The sequence below is a fragment of the Sapajus apella genome, unplaced genomic scaffold (assembly GCF_009761245.1).
Source record: "Sapajus apella isolate SASKATOON/1434 unplaced genomic scaffold, GSC_monkey_1.0 scaffold4, whole genome shotgun sequence".
Taxonomy (NCBI): domain Eukaryota; kingdom Metazoa; phylum Chordata; class Mammalia; order Primates; family Cebidae; genus Sapajus; species Sapajus apella.
The window spans coordinates 8167045-8183950 of record NW_022436944.1 but is presented as its reverse complement, the minus strand read 5'-3'; the positions used below and the strand labels follow the sequence as shown (position 1 = coordinate 8183950).

The 16906-nt window shown below is 36.4% G+C and overlaps 1 protein-coding gene and 1 non-coding gene across 3 annotated transcripts in view; both read right to left on the bottom strand.

Annotated features, from left to right (window-relative positions):
• The window catches only part of KPNA4 (karyopherin subunit alpha 4), a 66092-nt gene that overhangs the window by 15444 nt on the left and 33742 nt on the right, over positions 1-16906 (bottom strand). For both annotated transcript variants that reach the window (XM_032261860.1, XM_032261865.1), the window contains 6 exons: positions 15363-15449; positions 12889-13058; positions 12755-12799; positions 9186-9317; positions 3894-4022; positions 2525-2629 (listed from right to left, as the gene is read on the bottom strand). In XM_032261860.1, coding sequence (XP_032117751.1) covers positions 2525-2629; positions 3894-4022; positions 9186-9317; positions 12755-12799; positions 12889-13058; positions 15363-15449 — 668 coding nt within the window. The remainder of the gene's footprint in view (positions 1-2524; positions 2630-3893; positions 4023-9185; positions 9318-12754; positions 12800-12888; positions 13059-15362; positions 15450-16906) is intronic.
• Positions 3344-3674, bottom strand: LOC116545022. The gene has a single exon (XR_004266151.1).

The window sequence follows — 16906 nt, the reverse complement described above, 5'->3', positions numbered from 1 at the left end:
AGTACTAAGGGAGTGACATTATTTTTTAAGTACATTACAATGAAATATATTCTAAAGACAAAAAAAGCAAAGAAATCTTAAAAGTACATTCAGTAGTCATGTTATCAGGGGCAATATGACTTTATTTTGATATATGTATATCAAAATATGTATATATTTGCATCTCTTTTATGCTGAAAAGTAGGAGAGTTTTTTTGGTCTTTAGGATATGTGTCATCAATGATGTACTCAAAAATAATGTATATTGATATATATCCACAAATCTATACATATCAATATATAAGGAAAGTAAATAATGTTTTTAGGAAGATTTTCAGCATAAAAAAGATGTAAACATAAAATCAGAGGAATAAAAAGAAAAAACCCTGTTATCTTAAATATCCAATATTTGATAGTGTCCTTTCATTCATGATTCATTTTTTATGAACTCTCATGTTCTTGAACTCATCATCTTTCACTTTCTACAACAATGCCTATCACTTTTGTTTACTCAGGCCTAGAAAAAAATGACAACACTTTAACAATGATCATCTTTTTATCTGAACTATGATTCTTAAATACCATTCTCTACAAAACAAAATCAAGATACCACAGAAAAATAGTTAATTCTAGTTCTAGATCAGAAAACATGTAAGACAGGCCTGGGAATCATGTCATATCCAAAAGGTGTAGTTCTCAAAAACTATTAGTGACGTAAAAGATACAGTCACCAACTCTAAGACGTTCCTGTTGGTCAGGGACAGACAGCGTGTCAAAAAGAGTAACAACTGAAATGAATTAAAGCTTGCAAAATATATTTTAAAATTTCATAATTTCCAAATGACACTAAAAAAAAAATCTACTCTGGTCTGCTTTCAAGGTTATTAGGGAATATGTCATTCTAAAAAATGACTGATAAGGACAAAGAACCAAACATTTATCTTCCCTTTCCTAAATGAACTATATTTCGAAGTATTAATAAACAATAGCTGATAAAAAAAAATGTTCTTGGCTGGGCGTGGACAGCTCACACCTGTAATCCAAGCACTTTGGGAGGCTGAGGTAGGTGGATCACTTGAGGTTAAGGGTTGGAGACCAGACTGGCCAACATGGTGGAATCTTGTCTCTACTAAAAATACAAAAATTAGCCAACGTATGGTGGCGTGAACCTGTAGTCCCAGCTACCTGAGAGGCTGAGGCATGGTAATCGCCTAAACCCGGGAGGTGGAGATTGCATTGAGCTGAGATCACGCCACTGCACTCCAGCCTGGGTGACAGTGAGACTGTCTGAAAAAAAAAAAAATAAATAAAAAAAAAAAAAAATAAAAAACAAGACAAGTTCTTCCCTAAAGAATCATGGCCAATTCATAAACTATGACAGAATTAAAAAGTCACTATTTTGCAATTCCTAGTAAAACAAGGGATTCCAAAAATGATCATCAATGGCTACCTAAACACCGTAGGTGAAAGATAAATGGATAACTTTATAACCATCAATTGGTATAGGCTGATAAAACCTGAGATCACTCATCAATCACTACATGTAAGACAGATAGTGTGTATCTCCTCATGTGAAACCACTAGGAAATAGAGTTGTGCATGACATATTCTTGCCTAAAAAACTGAACTGGATTTACAGGAAACACAGAGAAACAGATTTATCTTCTCGTTAATTACTCTCAGTGTTCAGAACTCGCATGCTGTGACTGTTTCTTCTACTTTCTTTGTTTTGAGACAAGGTCTTGCTCCATCACCCAGGCTGGAATGCAGTGGCATGACCATGGTTCACCACGGCCTCAACCTCCCGAGTTCAAATGATCCTCCCACTATAGCCTCCTGAGTAGCTGGAACCACAGATGCATTCTACCACACCTGGCTAATTTCTTTTTTTTAAAAAAAACTTTTTGTAGAGATAGAGTCCCCCTGTGTTGCCCGGGCCGGTCTTGAACTCCTGGACTCAAGTGATCCTCCCGCTTTGGCCTCCCTGACTGCTGGGATTACAGGCATGAGCCATTGCACCCAGCCTCATGCTGTAATTGTGATAAACTGTTTTTCCCAAATGCTAATATGAGCATGAGAGATGATATGGCATAAAATTAATAGCACACTTATTTGCTTTTTGATTCTGGACAATTTATTTGTCTATACCAGGGTTTCTTCATATATCAAGTGGGGATAATATTTAACCTTATAGGCTTAATCTCATTAAACGAGGTAATGTACATAAAGTGCTTAGAATACTATGTAAGCATTTATTATCAGCAGTAACAATATGAAATTTTAGTATGGCCCAGGAAAATGGCAATTTTGTCAGAAGAATGATACTGAGAAAGGGCTGGGATTTGCTGCCCCCCTCCCCCCCGCAAAAAAAGTTTCTTATATATAAAAACTGCTAGGTTCGAAAGTTGTAATATTAATATTACCTTACTGTATTCATGCCACTGTATAGCTTCTAATTAAACAGAAAAGTATAAATTCACGTCTTAGATTTAAATCCCCTCCCCCTTATATCAGATATATAATACACACAACATGATTTTCTTACCTTATCCAAAAGGTGTATTATCATTGGTACAAGATTGGCATCAATTACTGCCTGTACCTGCTGCTGATTTCCTGCAGTGATGTTAGAGAGGAACCACACTGCTTCCTGTAAAGAAGACCCTTTTAATATTTCTCATTAAAAAATAAAATCTGCAACTGAACTAAGAAAAAAAGCATTCACTACACTGTCCCAATGATTTTATTGTAAAATGAGCTCCATGATAAAAATCTTAGGAATCCCAATTTCTTTACACCCCTTTCCATATTTTCTTTGGACAAATAGCTAATGGACCTAATTCAAGTCACAATGAACTAACTCTTCTAAAGAATTCTTGAAAGTAATGCTCCCAAACAGTGTAACTCAAAACAAGCTTGGCTGAACAAATTTGAACAAGCAAATATGAAATAATAAATTGATGAGCATAATACAAATACAAATCCTAAACAGCTGTAAATAAGATTCAGTGCCCTTCCCTCACATAAAGTACTTTATTCTCTATTCTATTCACATGAAGAATCTTAGCCAAAGTAGATAAATATCAATTATCCACAATAAAGGAGACATAAAAAACAAAATAGTGCATTGTTTTAGTATACATATTTGTAATAGTCACTCACTGTACCATTTCTCTAAAGGAAAAGTGAAACCAGATGTCTGATTGCTTTATTGGCCTAATCAATCATCTTTTTATTTTGCCCTTTACATCAAAGTGGTGCTACTTTTGACAAGATAACGGTAGCCTTAAATGTTATAATCACATATAACTAATAAGTTTTACTCTCAAAAATATTAGTATTAGCTAACGTATACTAGGCTCTTTTGGATCAGATCACAGGACCACTTTAATGAACCTGTTAGAGATTTTAGGGTGCCGGGCTAGTTAGGTGAGCTGTTCTTGGGTTATAATCATCGGCAATGTTGTAATCAACAACCCATGCTATTTCTACAACAGCCTCAGATGCACTCCAATATCAGCATCACCAGTCAGTGCCCCCTTTCCATAGCCACCACAAGCACACACATATGCATACACACACTCATAATAAGTACCTATAAAATACTAAACTTAGAAGAATTACTTAATATATATATTAAAAATTTCCAGTCATACAACATTCAACACCCAATTATCTCTATTTCATCATTTCCAAGAGAGCCAAAATAGCACTTTTTATAACTGGTTTTATATATGAAAAAATCATTTATTAATGCCTGTTATAAAGAGTAAAATTTTTATTTTCTTTTGATGTCTAAATGACATTTTGTATTACGATGCAATATTATATAAACTTCTAAGACTCTAATTTTACAAATAAAAACTACTGACATTTTAAATGCTATTTGTTAAGTAGTATTTAATAGTACTTACTTTATTAATTTTCTCTTTGGGATGTGTCAGGAGTGCTGGGAAGTGTGAAAGAGCATCACAGTTCAAAACTACTTGTGTTTGCTCATCAGTTCCAGTAACAATGTTGCCCACAGCTCTCAGTGCAGCAGTCTGAAATGCACAATGAGATGATGTTCTATGTGAAATACATATATATATGTATATATTTTTTTTTTTTTGACACAGGGTCTTGCTCTGTCACCTAGGGTGGAGTCCAGTGGTGCAATCTCAGCTCACCGTACCTCTGCCTCTCAGGCTCAAGTGATCCTCTCACCCTAGCCTCCAGAGTAGCTGGGACTATAGCAGTGCATGACCCTGCTCGGCTAATTTTTGTATTTTTTGTAGAGACAGAGTTTCACCAAGTTGCCCAGGGCTGGTCTTGAACTCCTAGGCTCAAGCGCTCTGTCTGCCTCGGCCTCCCAAAGTGCTGGGATTATAGGCATGAACCATTAAGCCTGGCCGAAATACCCTTATTAAAAGGTATGTTAGCACCTTGTAAAAGATAAATGCATTCATTCACTCATTCTTTCTTCCAACAAACCTATTCTTTTTTGAGACAGAGTGTCACTCTGTCACCTAGGCTGGAGAACAGTGGCTCGATCTTGCCTCACTGCAACCTCCATCTCCTGGATTCAAATGATTCTCCTGCCTCAGCTTCCTGAGGAGCTGGGATTATAGGTGCATGCCACTATGCCTGGCTAATTCTTTTATTTTTAATAGAAATGGGTTTTGCTATGCTGGCCAGGCTAGTCTCAAACTCCTGACTTTAGGTGATCTGGCTGCCTTGGCCTCCCAAAGTACTGGGATTACAGGCGTGAGCCACTGCACCCAGCTCCAGCAAACCTATTCTTTTTGAGTACTTAGTGTCAGGCACTGATGCAGCAACAGAGATGTGAAGACGGACACATGTTCCAGCTCTTACAGAGCCTGTATTATTGTAAGAGAAGAGAGTCAATAAACAATTAAGAAGGATAATTTTAGACGGTGCCATAAAAAAATAAGACAGAACTTCAGATTTAGTGTTGAAAAAATAAAAACAGCTAGGTGCAGTGGCTCATGCCTGTAATTCCAGCACTCTGGAGGGCTGAGGTGAGTGGAACACTTAAGCCCAGGAGTTTGACACCAGCCTGGGCAACACGACAAAACCGTGTCTCTACAAAAAATTAGCCAAGTGGTGGCAGGAGCCTGTAGTCCTAGCTACTTGGGAGACTGAGGTGGGAGGGTTGCTTGAGCCTGGGAGGTCCAGGCTGAAGTGAGCTGTGATCACATCACTGCACTCCAGCCTGGACAACAGAGTAGGACCCCGTCAAAAACAAAAAGACAAAAAAAACAGTGCCTTTCTGAAGGAAAGCAGACACCTAACATGAGATTTCAATATGGTATGAATTTGAATTATCAATATTTTTCTGTGGTTGCATGAGGTCATTTTCTCTTAAGTAAAACTTATTTTACTACTCTGATTTTCCTTTCTACAGGACGAATGATCCAGGTTTTTGAAAAAATTGAGATATAATTAATATAAAATTTACCATTTCAAAGTGTACAATTCAGTAGTTCTCAGTATATTCAGAATTGTGTAACTATTACTAGTATCTAATTCCAGAACACTTTGATCACCACAAAAAGAACAACTGCGTCCATTAGTGGTCACTCCCACGCTGCCTTCATCCCTAGGTCCCTGGAAGACACTATGCCTGTAAGATTTTGGCTATCTTGGACACTTCATATTAACAAAATTAACCGTATTTGGTCTTTTGTGTCCAGCTTCTTTCATTTTGCATAATGTTGTCAAAGTTCATGTTACATCATGCATCAGTAGTTTGTTCCTTTTCATGACCAAATAATATTTCACTTTGTGAACATATCATATTTTATTTAACCATTCATTAGCTGAGAGACATTTAGATTGTTTTCATTTTTTGGCTATTATAAATAATGCTGCTGTGAATGTTTGTGTACAAATTTTTGTGTGGATATGCATTTTCATTTCTCTTGTGTATGTACCTGAGAGTAATTAATTGCCAGTTCACATTGTAACCTTATGTTTAACTTTTTCAGGCACTGCCAAACTGTTTCAAAGCAACTGTACCATTTTATATTCTCACCAGCAGTATGTAAGAATTCCAGTTTCTCACACCCTCACCAAAAGTTTGTTATTGTCTTCCTAACTACAGCCATCCTGGTGGGTGTGTAGTAGTATCTCTGTGGCTTTAATTTGCATTTCCTTAGTGACTAATGTTGTTGAGCTTCTTTTCATGTGCTTATTATCTTTAGAAACCTGTTTATTCAAATATTTTGCCCATTTAAAAACGGAGTTGTCTATTTTCAAGTTGTAACAGTTCTTTGCATATTAAATAGTTTAGATGTAAGTCCCTTTGCTGATACCTAATTTGCCAATACCTATTCTCTTCTATTCTATGGATTGTCTTTTCACTTTCTTGATGGTGTTCTTTGAAGTACAAGTTTTTAATTTTTGTGAAGCCTGATTTATCAATTCTTTTTCTTTGGTTGCTCGTGGTATCACATCTTAGAAACTACTGTCCAATCTAGGGTCATAAAAATTTATGCCTGTATCTTCTTCTAACAAGTTTACATTTTTTTAGATTTTACATGTAGGTGTCTGATCCATTTGAGTTTTTGCATATAGTATGAGGTAAGGGTCCAACTTCATTATTTTACTTGTGGATATCCAGTCGTTCTTGCTCATTTGTTGAAAAGGTTTTTCTTTCCCGAATGAATTGGCTTGGCATCCTTATTGAAAATCAACTGGCTGGGTGTGGTGGCTCATGCCTGTAATCCCAGCACTTTGAGAGGCCAAGGCGGGTGGATCACCTGAGGTCAGGAATTCGAGACCAGCCTGGCCAACATAGTGAAACCCCATCTCTACTAAAAATACAAAATATTAGCAGGACATGGTGGCAGGCACCTGTAATCCCAGCTACTTGAGAGGCTGAGGCAGGAGAATTTCTTGAACCTGGGAGGCGGAGGTTGTAATGAGCCGAGATCACACCACTACACCCACACTCCAGCATGGGTGACAGAGCAAGACTGTCTCATAAAAAGTAAAGAAAAGAAAATTGTATAGGTTTATTTCTGAACTCTTGATTCTATTTCATGGATCTGTATGTCTATATTTATGGCAGTATCGCAAAATTTTATTTACTATAGTTCTGCAGTATTTTGAAAATGAGAAGTCCTCAAACTCTGTTGGTCATCCTAACAGTATTAGACAATCCATGAACATGAACTGTTTTACCATTTATTTAGGTCTTCTTTAATGTCTTCCAAAAATGTTTTGTAGTAACCCGGCTTCTTTAACAAATCAATTGAAAAGAGGAAAGATAAAGGAGAAGAAAGTTGCATAGTAACAGAGGCTTAAAATACATAGTAAGCAGATGCAATGTGTGGTCTTTGTCTAGATACTGACTTGGTAAAATTGTGAAAAAATAATGAAGCAGTAAATAAAATCCAGATATCAATTGAATATTTAAAACAAAGGTTTTAAAAAGTGTACTAATGGTATTGTGGTTATGTAAAAAATAGGCTTAAATTTTAGAGATGCAAGCTGCGTAAAATGATATCTGGAATTTGTATCAAAATAATTTGGGGGGAGTGAGTAGAGGTACAAAGAAAAAAGCTACATGGGGTTCCATTACACTATTTTATTTTACGAAATTATGGCATGAAAGCTGAAAGGTGTTAAGAAAATCCCTGTAAGGTATCAGGTAGAGTAGAGAATTTCCCTGAGCACAGGCTAAAGGTAAATTCCAAGCCCTATATTCTTAACGAAGTTCAGCACGAAAACTGAAGATACATTCGGGAAAAACAAGAACAAAATACAAACCAAAATCTGTACCAAGACATAAGTACCACACAAAATAAACTTAAGAATAAACATATGGCTAGAATATTTAAGATAAGTCATAAATGCCCTTATTTGACAAGTTATTATATTCATTCCTTTTTTTTTTTGAGACGGAGTCTTGCTCTGTTGCCAGGCTGGAGTACAGTGGCGCAATCTCGGCTCCCTGCAATCTCTGCCTCCCTGGTTCAAGCAGTTCCCCTGCCTCAGCCTCCCAAGTAGCTGGGACTACAGGCGTGCGCCACCATGCTCGGCTAATTTTTTTTTTTTTTTTTTTCAGTAGAGATAGGGTTTTACCATATTGGTCAGGACGGTCTTGATATCCTGACCTCGTGATCCGCCCACCTTGGCCTCTCAAAGTGCTAGGATTATAGGTGTGAGCCACTGTCCCTGGCCAAATTATTGTATTAATTCTTTCTGATTTTAGCTACATGTTCTTCCTTTAAAATGCTTTGATTTTAAGGAGCTAGGGTCTCTAATCTATGTATCGGTATCACCTGAAGAGTGTTTTAAAGCTCAAGTTTCTAAGAAAAATCTCAAATGAAACAGAATCTCCAGGAGTTGAGCAAGAGAAATTAAAAACATATTCTTTAAGCTCCACACAGTTGATTTTGATGTTCAGGCATAATGACTTAGGCTACAGGTTGACAATTTTTCTTATGTGATTATTGTATTTTACAGATTCTAAACCATCAGCAGATTAAAATATACTATTTACCTCAAAAAGGTAGGGGGAGCTTGCTGCATCTCCCCCATTAGCACTGTAGCTTGACAGCTACTGCTTATATCTCTGAGAACTTTTCTCACTCTGTTTTTGGCTCTTTCTAGATGCAAGTAGAGAAGTCAAAGAGGAAGAACAAAAAGGAGCCGGAAAGATAAATGCCTGTCAATACTTGTTTCAGATGCCATGCATGTTGCTATAATGAATTTCCCTGGTCTACATTAAAAAATCAGTAATCAGGCCGGGCATGGTAGTTCACACCTATCACCCCACCGCTTTGGGAGTCTGGGGTGGGTGGATCATTTGAGGCCAGGAGTTCAACAGCTTGGCCAACATGGCAAAACGCTGACTCTATCAAAAATAGGAAAAAATTAGCTAGGCATGATGGTGTGTGCCTGTGATCCCACCCACTCAGGAGGCTGAGGCAGGAAAATGGCTTGAACCTGGGAAGTGGAGGTTGTGAGCTGAGATCACGCCCCCACACTCCAGCCTGGGTGACAGAGTGAGAACCCATCTCAAAGAAAAAATCAGTAATCTACAATGGAATCTTATTATTTATTTTCCTCTTTAAAATGGTGGTAAAATAACTCACTCTTTCAAGCACAGATTTGTTGTTATGCTAAGAATATACTTTAAACTTAAAGCAATTAGTGGTAAGAAATACCTATAATTTTACTAGGAACAAACTTACCTGAACTTTAACTTCCTGGTGGCTGAGAAGAGGAACCAAATGAGGAACTATTCCAGAGTCTATTACCATCTGTATTTGTTCATTGCCAGCATCAGTAAGGTAAGAGAGGGCCCAGACTGTATCTACCAATATCTAATGAATAAAATAAAAAGTCAAACAACTTTTAAATATTTTCTCATTTTAGTAATTCTTGACCAAACAACTATTCTAAGATTGTTCTACTATCTTCTTCCTTTTTTCCTCTCAGTTCAATTCATTGGAATCTGCTTGCTATTGTATTAAACATCATCATCTATAAATGTCTGTATTAAGATGTACATATTTTAGCCATATTCAGGATTCTGATCCCAGATTAGTATCCAATCTTAATTCGCTAAGATATACATGTACACTACACAGGACATAAAACAGGAGAAAAAGACATTCTGTTTCCCAAAGGTTGGGGGATAATAGGTCTAAAAACATTGTGGCTCATGTATAGAGCTGGAAAGACTATATATATCCAACATGCACAGCTGTTCAAAACATCTGGACTACATGAATATATTCAAAGAGTTCTCTAGTAATATAAATACCATGTAGATATGCCCAAAGCCAATAACCCAAGTATTTGTATTATAGTATAATAGTTTAATCTTTTCCAATCAGTTTGTTTTGCTTTATAGAACTGGAGTCAACTTCTTAAATAGTGGAAGTCCCCTACAGCTGCAGATTATTAAACAATCACAGGTCAATCTGTGAGATCTATAATTAAAACAAAAAATACATACTTCACTACAGCTGCTACTTACTCCAAAAAAAAAAAAAAAAAAAAAAAAAAAAAGTGCTGCCTGTGTAATCAACTTCTACTAAGTAGCCTGCCATTTTTTAATGATTATATCTTAAGTACAATGGGCCATGTGTTGATCTTTCCTAGTATGTTAGGTCCTAATTAGAAGTTATGACTGAACGGCAGTATGACAAACAACTGTAACTGCTGCAAATAAATACACAAATTATTGACGAAGAATAATAATTGTGCCTAAAACTACTTCCAAAGTCTTTCTGGAATATGAACTCTGTGTCGAGACAAGCTGGAGAAGTGTAAAACCTTTAAAACTGTAAACCAGGCAGGTAGTGATGACTCATGTCTGTAATTCCAGCACTTTGGGAGACAAAGGCAGGTGGACTGCTTGAGCCCAGGAGTTTGAGACCAGCTTGGGCAACATGGTGAAACCCAGTATCTATGAAAAATACAAAAAATTAGCCAGGCATTGTTTGTTTGTTTGTTTGTTTTTTTAAAACCCTGACTTAAAACAAAACCCACCAAAAAACTATAAACCAATGTTATGCTTAACAGAAAATAAAAAATACGATTAAAAAAAAATGGACATGTAAAAACTCCTAAAAGGAGAAAACAGTGCTTTGCCATTGTTTCTTAGGAAATTCAAGAAAGCTCTAAGAATATTTCTAATGTAAAAAGAAGACATCAAATGAAAGAGTTCTCACAGGCTGGGTGCAGTAACTCATAACTGTAATCCCAGCACTTTGGGCGAACGAGGTGGGTGGATCATACGGTCAGGAGTTCAAGACCAGCCTGGCCAACATAGTGAAACCCCCATCTCTACTAAAAAATTAAAAAAATTAGGTGGGCATAGTGGCAGGCGCCTGTAATCCCAGCTACTTGGGAGGCTGAGGCAGGAGAATTGCTGGAACCCAGGAGGCGGAGATTACACCACTGCATTCCAGCCAGGATGACAGTGCAAGATTCTGTCCAGAAAAAAAAGCTTGTTGACATAGGCCAAAAGTTTCAAGTTACTTGCTCATAACTGTATATAAAAGCTAGATACATGTTTTTTAAAGGCCCAATGCTAAACATGTCACTAATATGCTAAGATCAAAATCATAATCGAAATCAACCTAAAACATTATTATTTATTAAGGAACATTATTTATCATGTGACTAAAAAGAACAATGCCAACAGGCTTGAGAAATTCTTCAAGATAATCAAAAGCAAGAAAATGGTTCACAATCTCACCTAGATTGGAGTCAGTAAGTGGAAAGAATACAATATATCTCTGAATAAAGTCAACCAAAATGTCTTGTTTACCAGTAGAGGTATAAAACTTTGAAGTTAATCTTTCTTGAAAATCTTTTTTTTTTTTTAAGACAGGGTCTTGCTCTGTTACCCAGGCTGCAGCAATGGCATGATCACAGCTCGCTGCAGCCTTGATCTCCCAAACTCAGGTGATCCTCCTGCCTCAGACTCGAGTAGTTGAGACTACAGGTGCACGCCACTATGCCTGGCTAATTTTTTTGGATTTTTTTTTTTATAGAGTCACAGTTTCGTCATGTTGCCCAGGCTGATCTCAAACTCCTGGGCTCAAGTGATCCTGCCTCAGCCTCCTAAAGCACTGGGACTATAGGTATAAGCCATCACGCCTGGCCTCTTGCAAATCTTTCAAAGCAAAACATTAAAATCTATAATTTAATCAAGTAACTTGGCTATTAAGGAGACAAAACCAAAAATTCCTTACACATTTTTTAAGATCCTAAACTATCTGGGGCTAAAAACAAACAAAAGCTACCTCAAAGATCATGTTCATCTAATGAATTTTATATACTATGTCACTGCTTGATACAGTATAATTCTAATTTGTTCCATACAAATTAAATTCTGGCCAAAATTAAATTAGATTCTGGCCAAAAGGTATAGGCCTATAAATAGAAATGAAGCAGCTTGTCCAACACTGGTTACCATGCCAAACTGTTTTTAAAGAACCACATGAGTTCCTGATTGTTGCTAAACATTTCATTCATGTGTTTTCCCTTACCCATTATATTCCTGGTTTCTCTAACACACCAAAGGCTGGTCTGGCTTTTACAAGCACTCAGGGCAGTTTTCCACCTCATTCAAACTCCCTGAGTTGCTTTTTCCTCTGCCATCTGTGTTAGTAAAAATAAGCAAAATATTTTTGCTATGTTTAAAATCTTGCCTGCACTGATTTTTTTTTCCTTGTTGTTTGGATAATCAAGAGTTATCTTGATAAATGAAGCCACTGCCAGTCACTGTAACTGGAGAAATAGAATAAAAATGGAATTAAAGGGCAACTGATGTCCATGGTTTGGTATGTGTACATGAATACAAATCCATGCACAAACATTTTTCCTTTTCATCTTTCAAAAAAACAAAAATAGCACTATTTGTGTGTGCTCTCATTGGCCAAACTGCCAAAATGAGCTTCAATAAAAAGCACATGAACAATTAAAGACACGATCTTAGTAAGAGAAATCACCAACGGGCAACTTTAAAAACTTTCAATGTGAATTTTTACAACACTAATATATATACATACATACATTATTGACCACACCAAAATAACAGTTATGCCTGATTTCTTAACTGGAATTATATATTGTGATATAGGTAAACAGAGTAAATATAAAAATATCTATTACAACTCTTGAAATGGAAAAATCTGATAGTATGCTGACACAATGTCTTAGTATAGTATTTCCCCCCTGTGTCACAGGGGGAGCCCTAGAAATACATACATATATAAATATATAATGGGACACATTTACTCACATTTACGTCTGTGTGATGAATTAAAACACAAAGGGCTGGAAGAATCTGAAGAGAGAAATATGTAGATCTTAAAACATACACAGATAAAAACTTATATAATGGTATCTCTTTTAATTTTTTTTTGAAGTGTTTACCTCCTGAATGGTTTCCATTGGTGGTGGTGGGTCTTTGTGGCGACATAAGTTGACCATAACCCAAGTAACATTTCTTAAGAATGTTATAGGAATATTTGGACTTATGAAGGAAAGTAAAGGTTTCACAACTCCAAGACTTATGACATAATCTCTACATTGGGGCCCATCACCTGCAGAAAAAAGGATTAATTAACTCAATAAAGTATATTGACAGTAAGCATTTTCAGAAAACACAAAGCACTGGGAATATGCTGCTTCATGTATTTTAACCAGATACACTGTTCAGTTTTAGATAAACGTTTTAAACAATAATAAATGGGCTCACATTCAAAGTCTCTAAGCCAAGAGAAGCAACATACGGTGATAAGGTATCCTTTTGCACATTATTCCCAGTTTCAGCTTTAGAAGCTGCTTACTTAATTAAAATGCTGCTTTTAATTTCTCTTTTCAATGATACTCTCAGTTTAACAAACTTTCATGTGATATTAAAGATGTATCAAGAAAATATTTGTAAAATTTGTACTTTTGATCCAGTATCAGAGCATCAAGGTTATGAACTACAAATTACTCTATACACTTAGAAAACTATGTCAGAAAAAAAGTGTGAACCAGTACTAGAATAGTGGTTGCCAGTGTGATTATTGGGCTCTAGGAATCAGAAACTCCATGGGTCTGGGATTCTGCGTTTTAACAAGCACCCCATGTAGTTCTCATTGCATGCTAAGGTTTGAGAACTACTGTTGCAGAGAACTGCCAGGTTTAATTTCTGTATCTAGAACATCACTGCAGTTTCTAATATGAAGCCATGCCCAAGTGTTACATAAGTGAAAACACTTTCCCTTGCACTATAATATTTAGAGATAAAATGTTCTTTTTGCATCCATATATTAATTATAGAATGTCACTGGAATAAAAAACTTAAAGATCAAGATGCTGTACAATAGTTCCAAATCTAACATTTGGTATGAAAGCAAAAGAGTGAGGGACTCTGGATATAGAAACAATAGCATTCCTAACAGTATACCCTATGTCAAGAATGGTCTACAGAGAAATTCTCCCTTAAAAATTCATAACCACGATTGATGACAGACTGGACAGGGAAAATGTGGCACATGTACACCAGGGAATATTATGCAGCCATCAAAATTGATGAGTTCGTGTCCTTTGTAGGGACATGGATGAACCTGGAAACCATCATTCTCAGCAAACTGACACAAGAACAGAAAATCAAACACTGCATGTTCTCACTCATAGGCGGGTGTTGAACAATGAGAACACATGGACACAGGGAGGGGAACTTCACACACTGGGGTCTGTTGGGGGGAAATAGGGGAAGGACAGTGGGGGATGGGGAGTTGGGGAGAGATAGCATGGGGAGAAATGCCAGATAAAGGTGATGGGGAGGAAGGCAGCAAATCACACTGCCATGTGTGTACCTATGCAACAATCTAGCATGTTCCTCACATGTACCCCAAAACCTTAAAATGCAATAAAATAAAACAAAAAATCCCCCAGGGAAAAAAACAAAAAAACAAAACAACAACAACAACAAAAACACCTCATAACCATTCCCTACTTCCATGTTGGCCCTGTATAAGGGCAATAAAGAGGCAACATATCAAAGCAGCAATTGGCAAAAATAATCTTTAGAATCATTCTCCTTCACTATATTAGTGAGACCTCTACAAACAGTACCTCAGCCCCCACTCATAATAGCAAGGTCTCTGAACTGTATTGGGGCACAATACAATTCAGATTTTTTCCATCCTTTACTGGAGTAAAATTTTTTGAATTTTTGAGTTTAGGTTAAGTTAGGCTCTAGTTAAAAAAACAAATCTTGAAATATCAGAATTGTCTTTATTCTCCTTACAATTATTTATCAGAGAGAACCTGAAAGTTAGGATAATCATGGTGTTAAATATTTAACTAGACTGTCAAAAGGCTATAGTTACCTCTTGTTGACTCATGGTGACAGAAAATAGTTACCATATTTTATACATTACTAAATTCTAATGTACAAAAGTCTGCAAGAGAGAAAAAATTTCATTTTAGATTCTTCCCAGACTGTCATTATGGAGAAAAATTATTGGTTTAAGTTTGGCCTCCTCCTTTCTTATTACTTTCTTTGATGGAGAAAGCTGAGAAATAAAAATGGACCCCACTGATCAACAAAGGGAGATAGGGGAAGAAAAAATGGACTCTAGCATGAGATAGAAGGTCTAATTTGCATATATATTGCATAATTATTCAAATGATTAAGAGCTGACTATATAAAAAAATGGTATTTTAAGCAACAAAAATTCTATTTACTATGACTTTATGCTTTTACAGTCATACAGTTCAAATTTCTGTAAGTTATTTCACAAAAACTAGTACTGAAGGCAAACTTTTCCCTTTTGGATTACTAGTAGCTATTTTTATTACTTAGCATATAGTAACAATTTTTGGATTAGTATTTCAAGTTTTATACAAACCTATGATATTTCCCAATGCCCACACTGCTTGCTCACAGACATTCTGATGGGGTGAATGGAGAAGCCTCAGGAAAAGTGGCACAGCATCTGATGAAAGAAAAGATAACAATACTTAAGGTTAAAGATAGTATAAACCAAAAATCAATCTTGATTTTTTTTTTTTTTTTTGTTGAGATTTCAAAAAAAAGGGAACCTATAAAAATATATTTAAAATATAACCTCATTAAATGAACTTTATTGGAATAGCAGTATTGGAAAAATTTTGACCAGTGACTATTTACTCAGTATCAAAGTGAGTTATACACACAAATGTTAAATTAGGGTTGTGAAATTTCATTAACAATTAAACTTGGAATTAATTTCAATTTTAAGATTAATTCCTTATACATTAGGTATTATCTCTAATTTGAAAAAAAAAAAAAAAAGTACATTATTGAAGTAGCTTTTTTTTTTTTTGAGATGGAGTCTCACTCTGTCATCTAGGCTGGAGTGCAGCGGTACAATCTTGGCTCACTGCAACCTCTGGCTCCCAGGCTTTAGTGATTTTCCTGCCTCAGCCTCCCAAGTAGTTAGGACTATAGGTGTGAGCCACCAGGCATGGCTAATTTTTGTATTTTTAGTACAGACAGGGTTTTACCATATTGGCCAGCCTGGTCTCAAACTCCTGACCTCAAGTCATCTGCCTGCCTTGTCCTCCCAAAGTGCTGGGATTACAGGGGTTGAGCCACTGCACCCGGCCTGGAGTTACTTTTGAACACAAATTTATGTTGACAACATGTGGGTCTTTAGACAGGCCAGTGATTACTGGGCCACCTGAGATTTTCCAAATCAGAAAGTGATTTTGTTACTTAATAGGATGGGAAATAGAGACAGGTTTGTATCTGAGCAAAATACTGAACAAATGATTCTTCTTCCTTCCTTTGGCTATTACTTTAAAAAGCACTATTTAAGTATATGTAGCTCAATCATGCTTGGAAGATAATAAAAATTCACTTATGGGTTTGTTTGTTTTTCAGACAGTGCCTCACTCTGCTGCCCAGGCTGGAGTTCAGTGGTGCCATCACAGATCACTGCAGCCTTGACCTCACCAAGCTAAAGTGATTCTCCTACCTCAGCCTCTTGGGTTGTTGGGACTACAGGCGCATGCCATCAACCTGAATAATTTTTTTTCCTGCCTTTTGTAGAGGTGGGGTTTTACCATGTTGCCCGGTCTGGTCTCTAGCTTCTGGGCTCCAGTGATCCGCCTGCATCAGCCTCCCTAAGTGCTGAAATTACAGGCATGAGCCACCATGCCCAGCCTCATTTATCTATTATTTTTGGTATATTAAAGCAGACTAGCAGGGTCAAAAAAAATTCTAAGCCTCTTCCTAATCTTTAAAGAGTATACAAAACAGAATGGAAAAAGTGTGAGAGGGAATAAAAGCATTGTTATGAAAACATAAAATTTACCTAACAGTCAGCTATATAAAACCAAAAAACCACAACAGAAACCACCTGAACCCAAAACTAAACCAGTTTTAATAGGATATGAGGTAATTATCTTT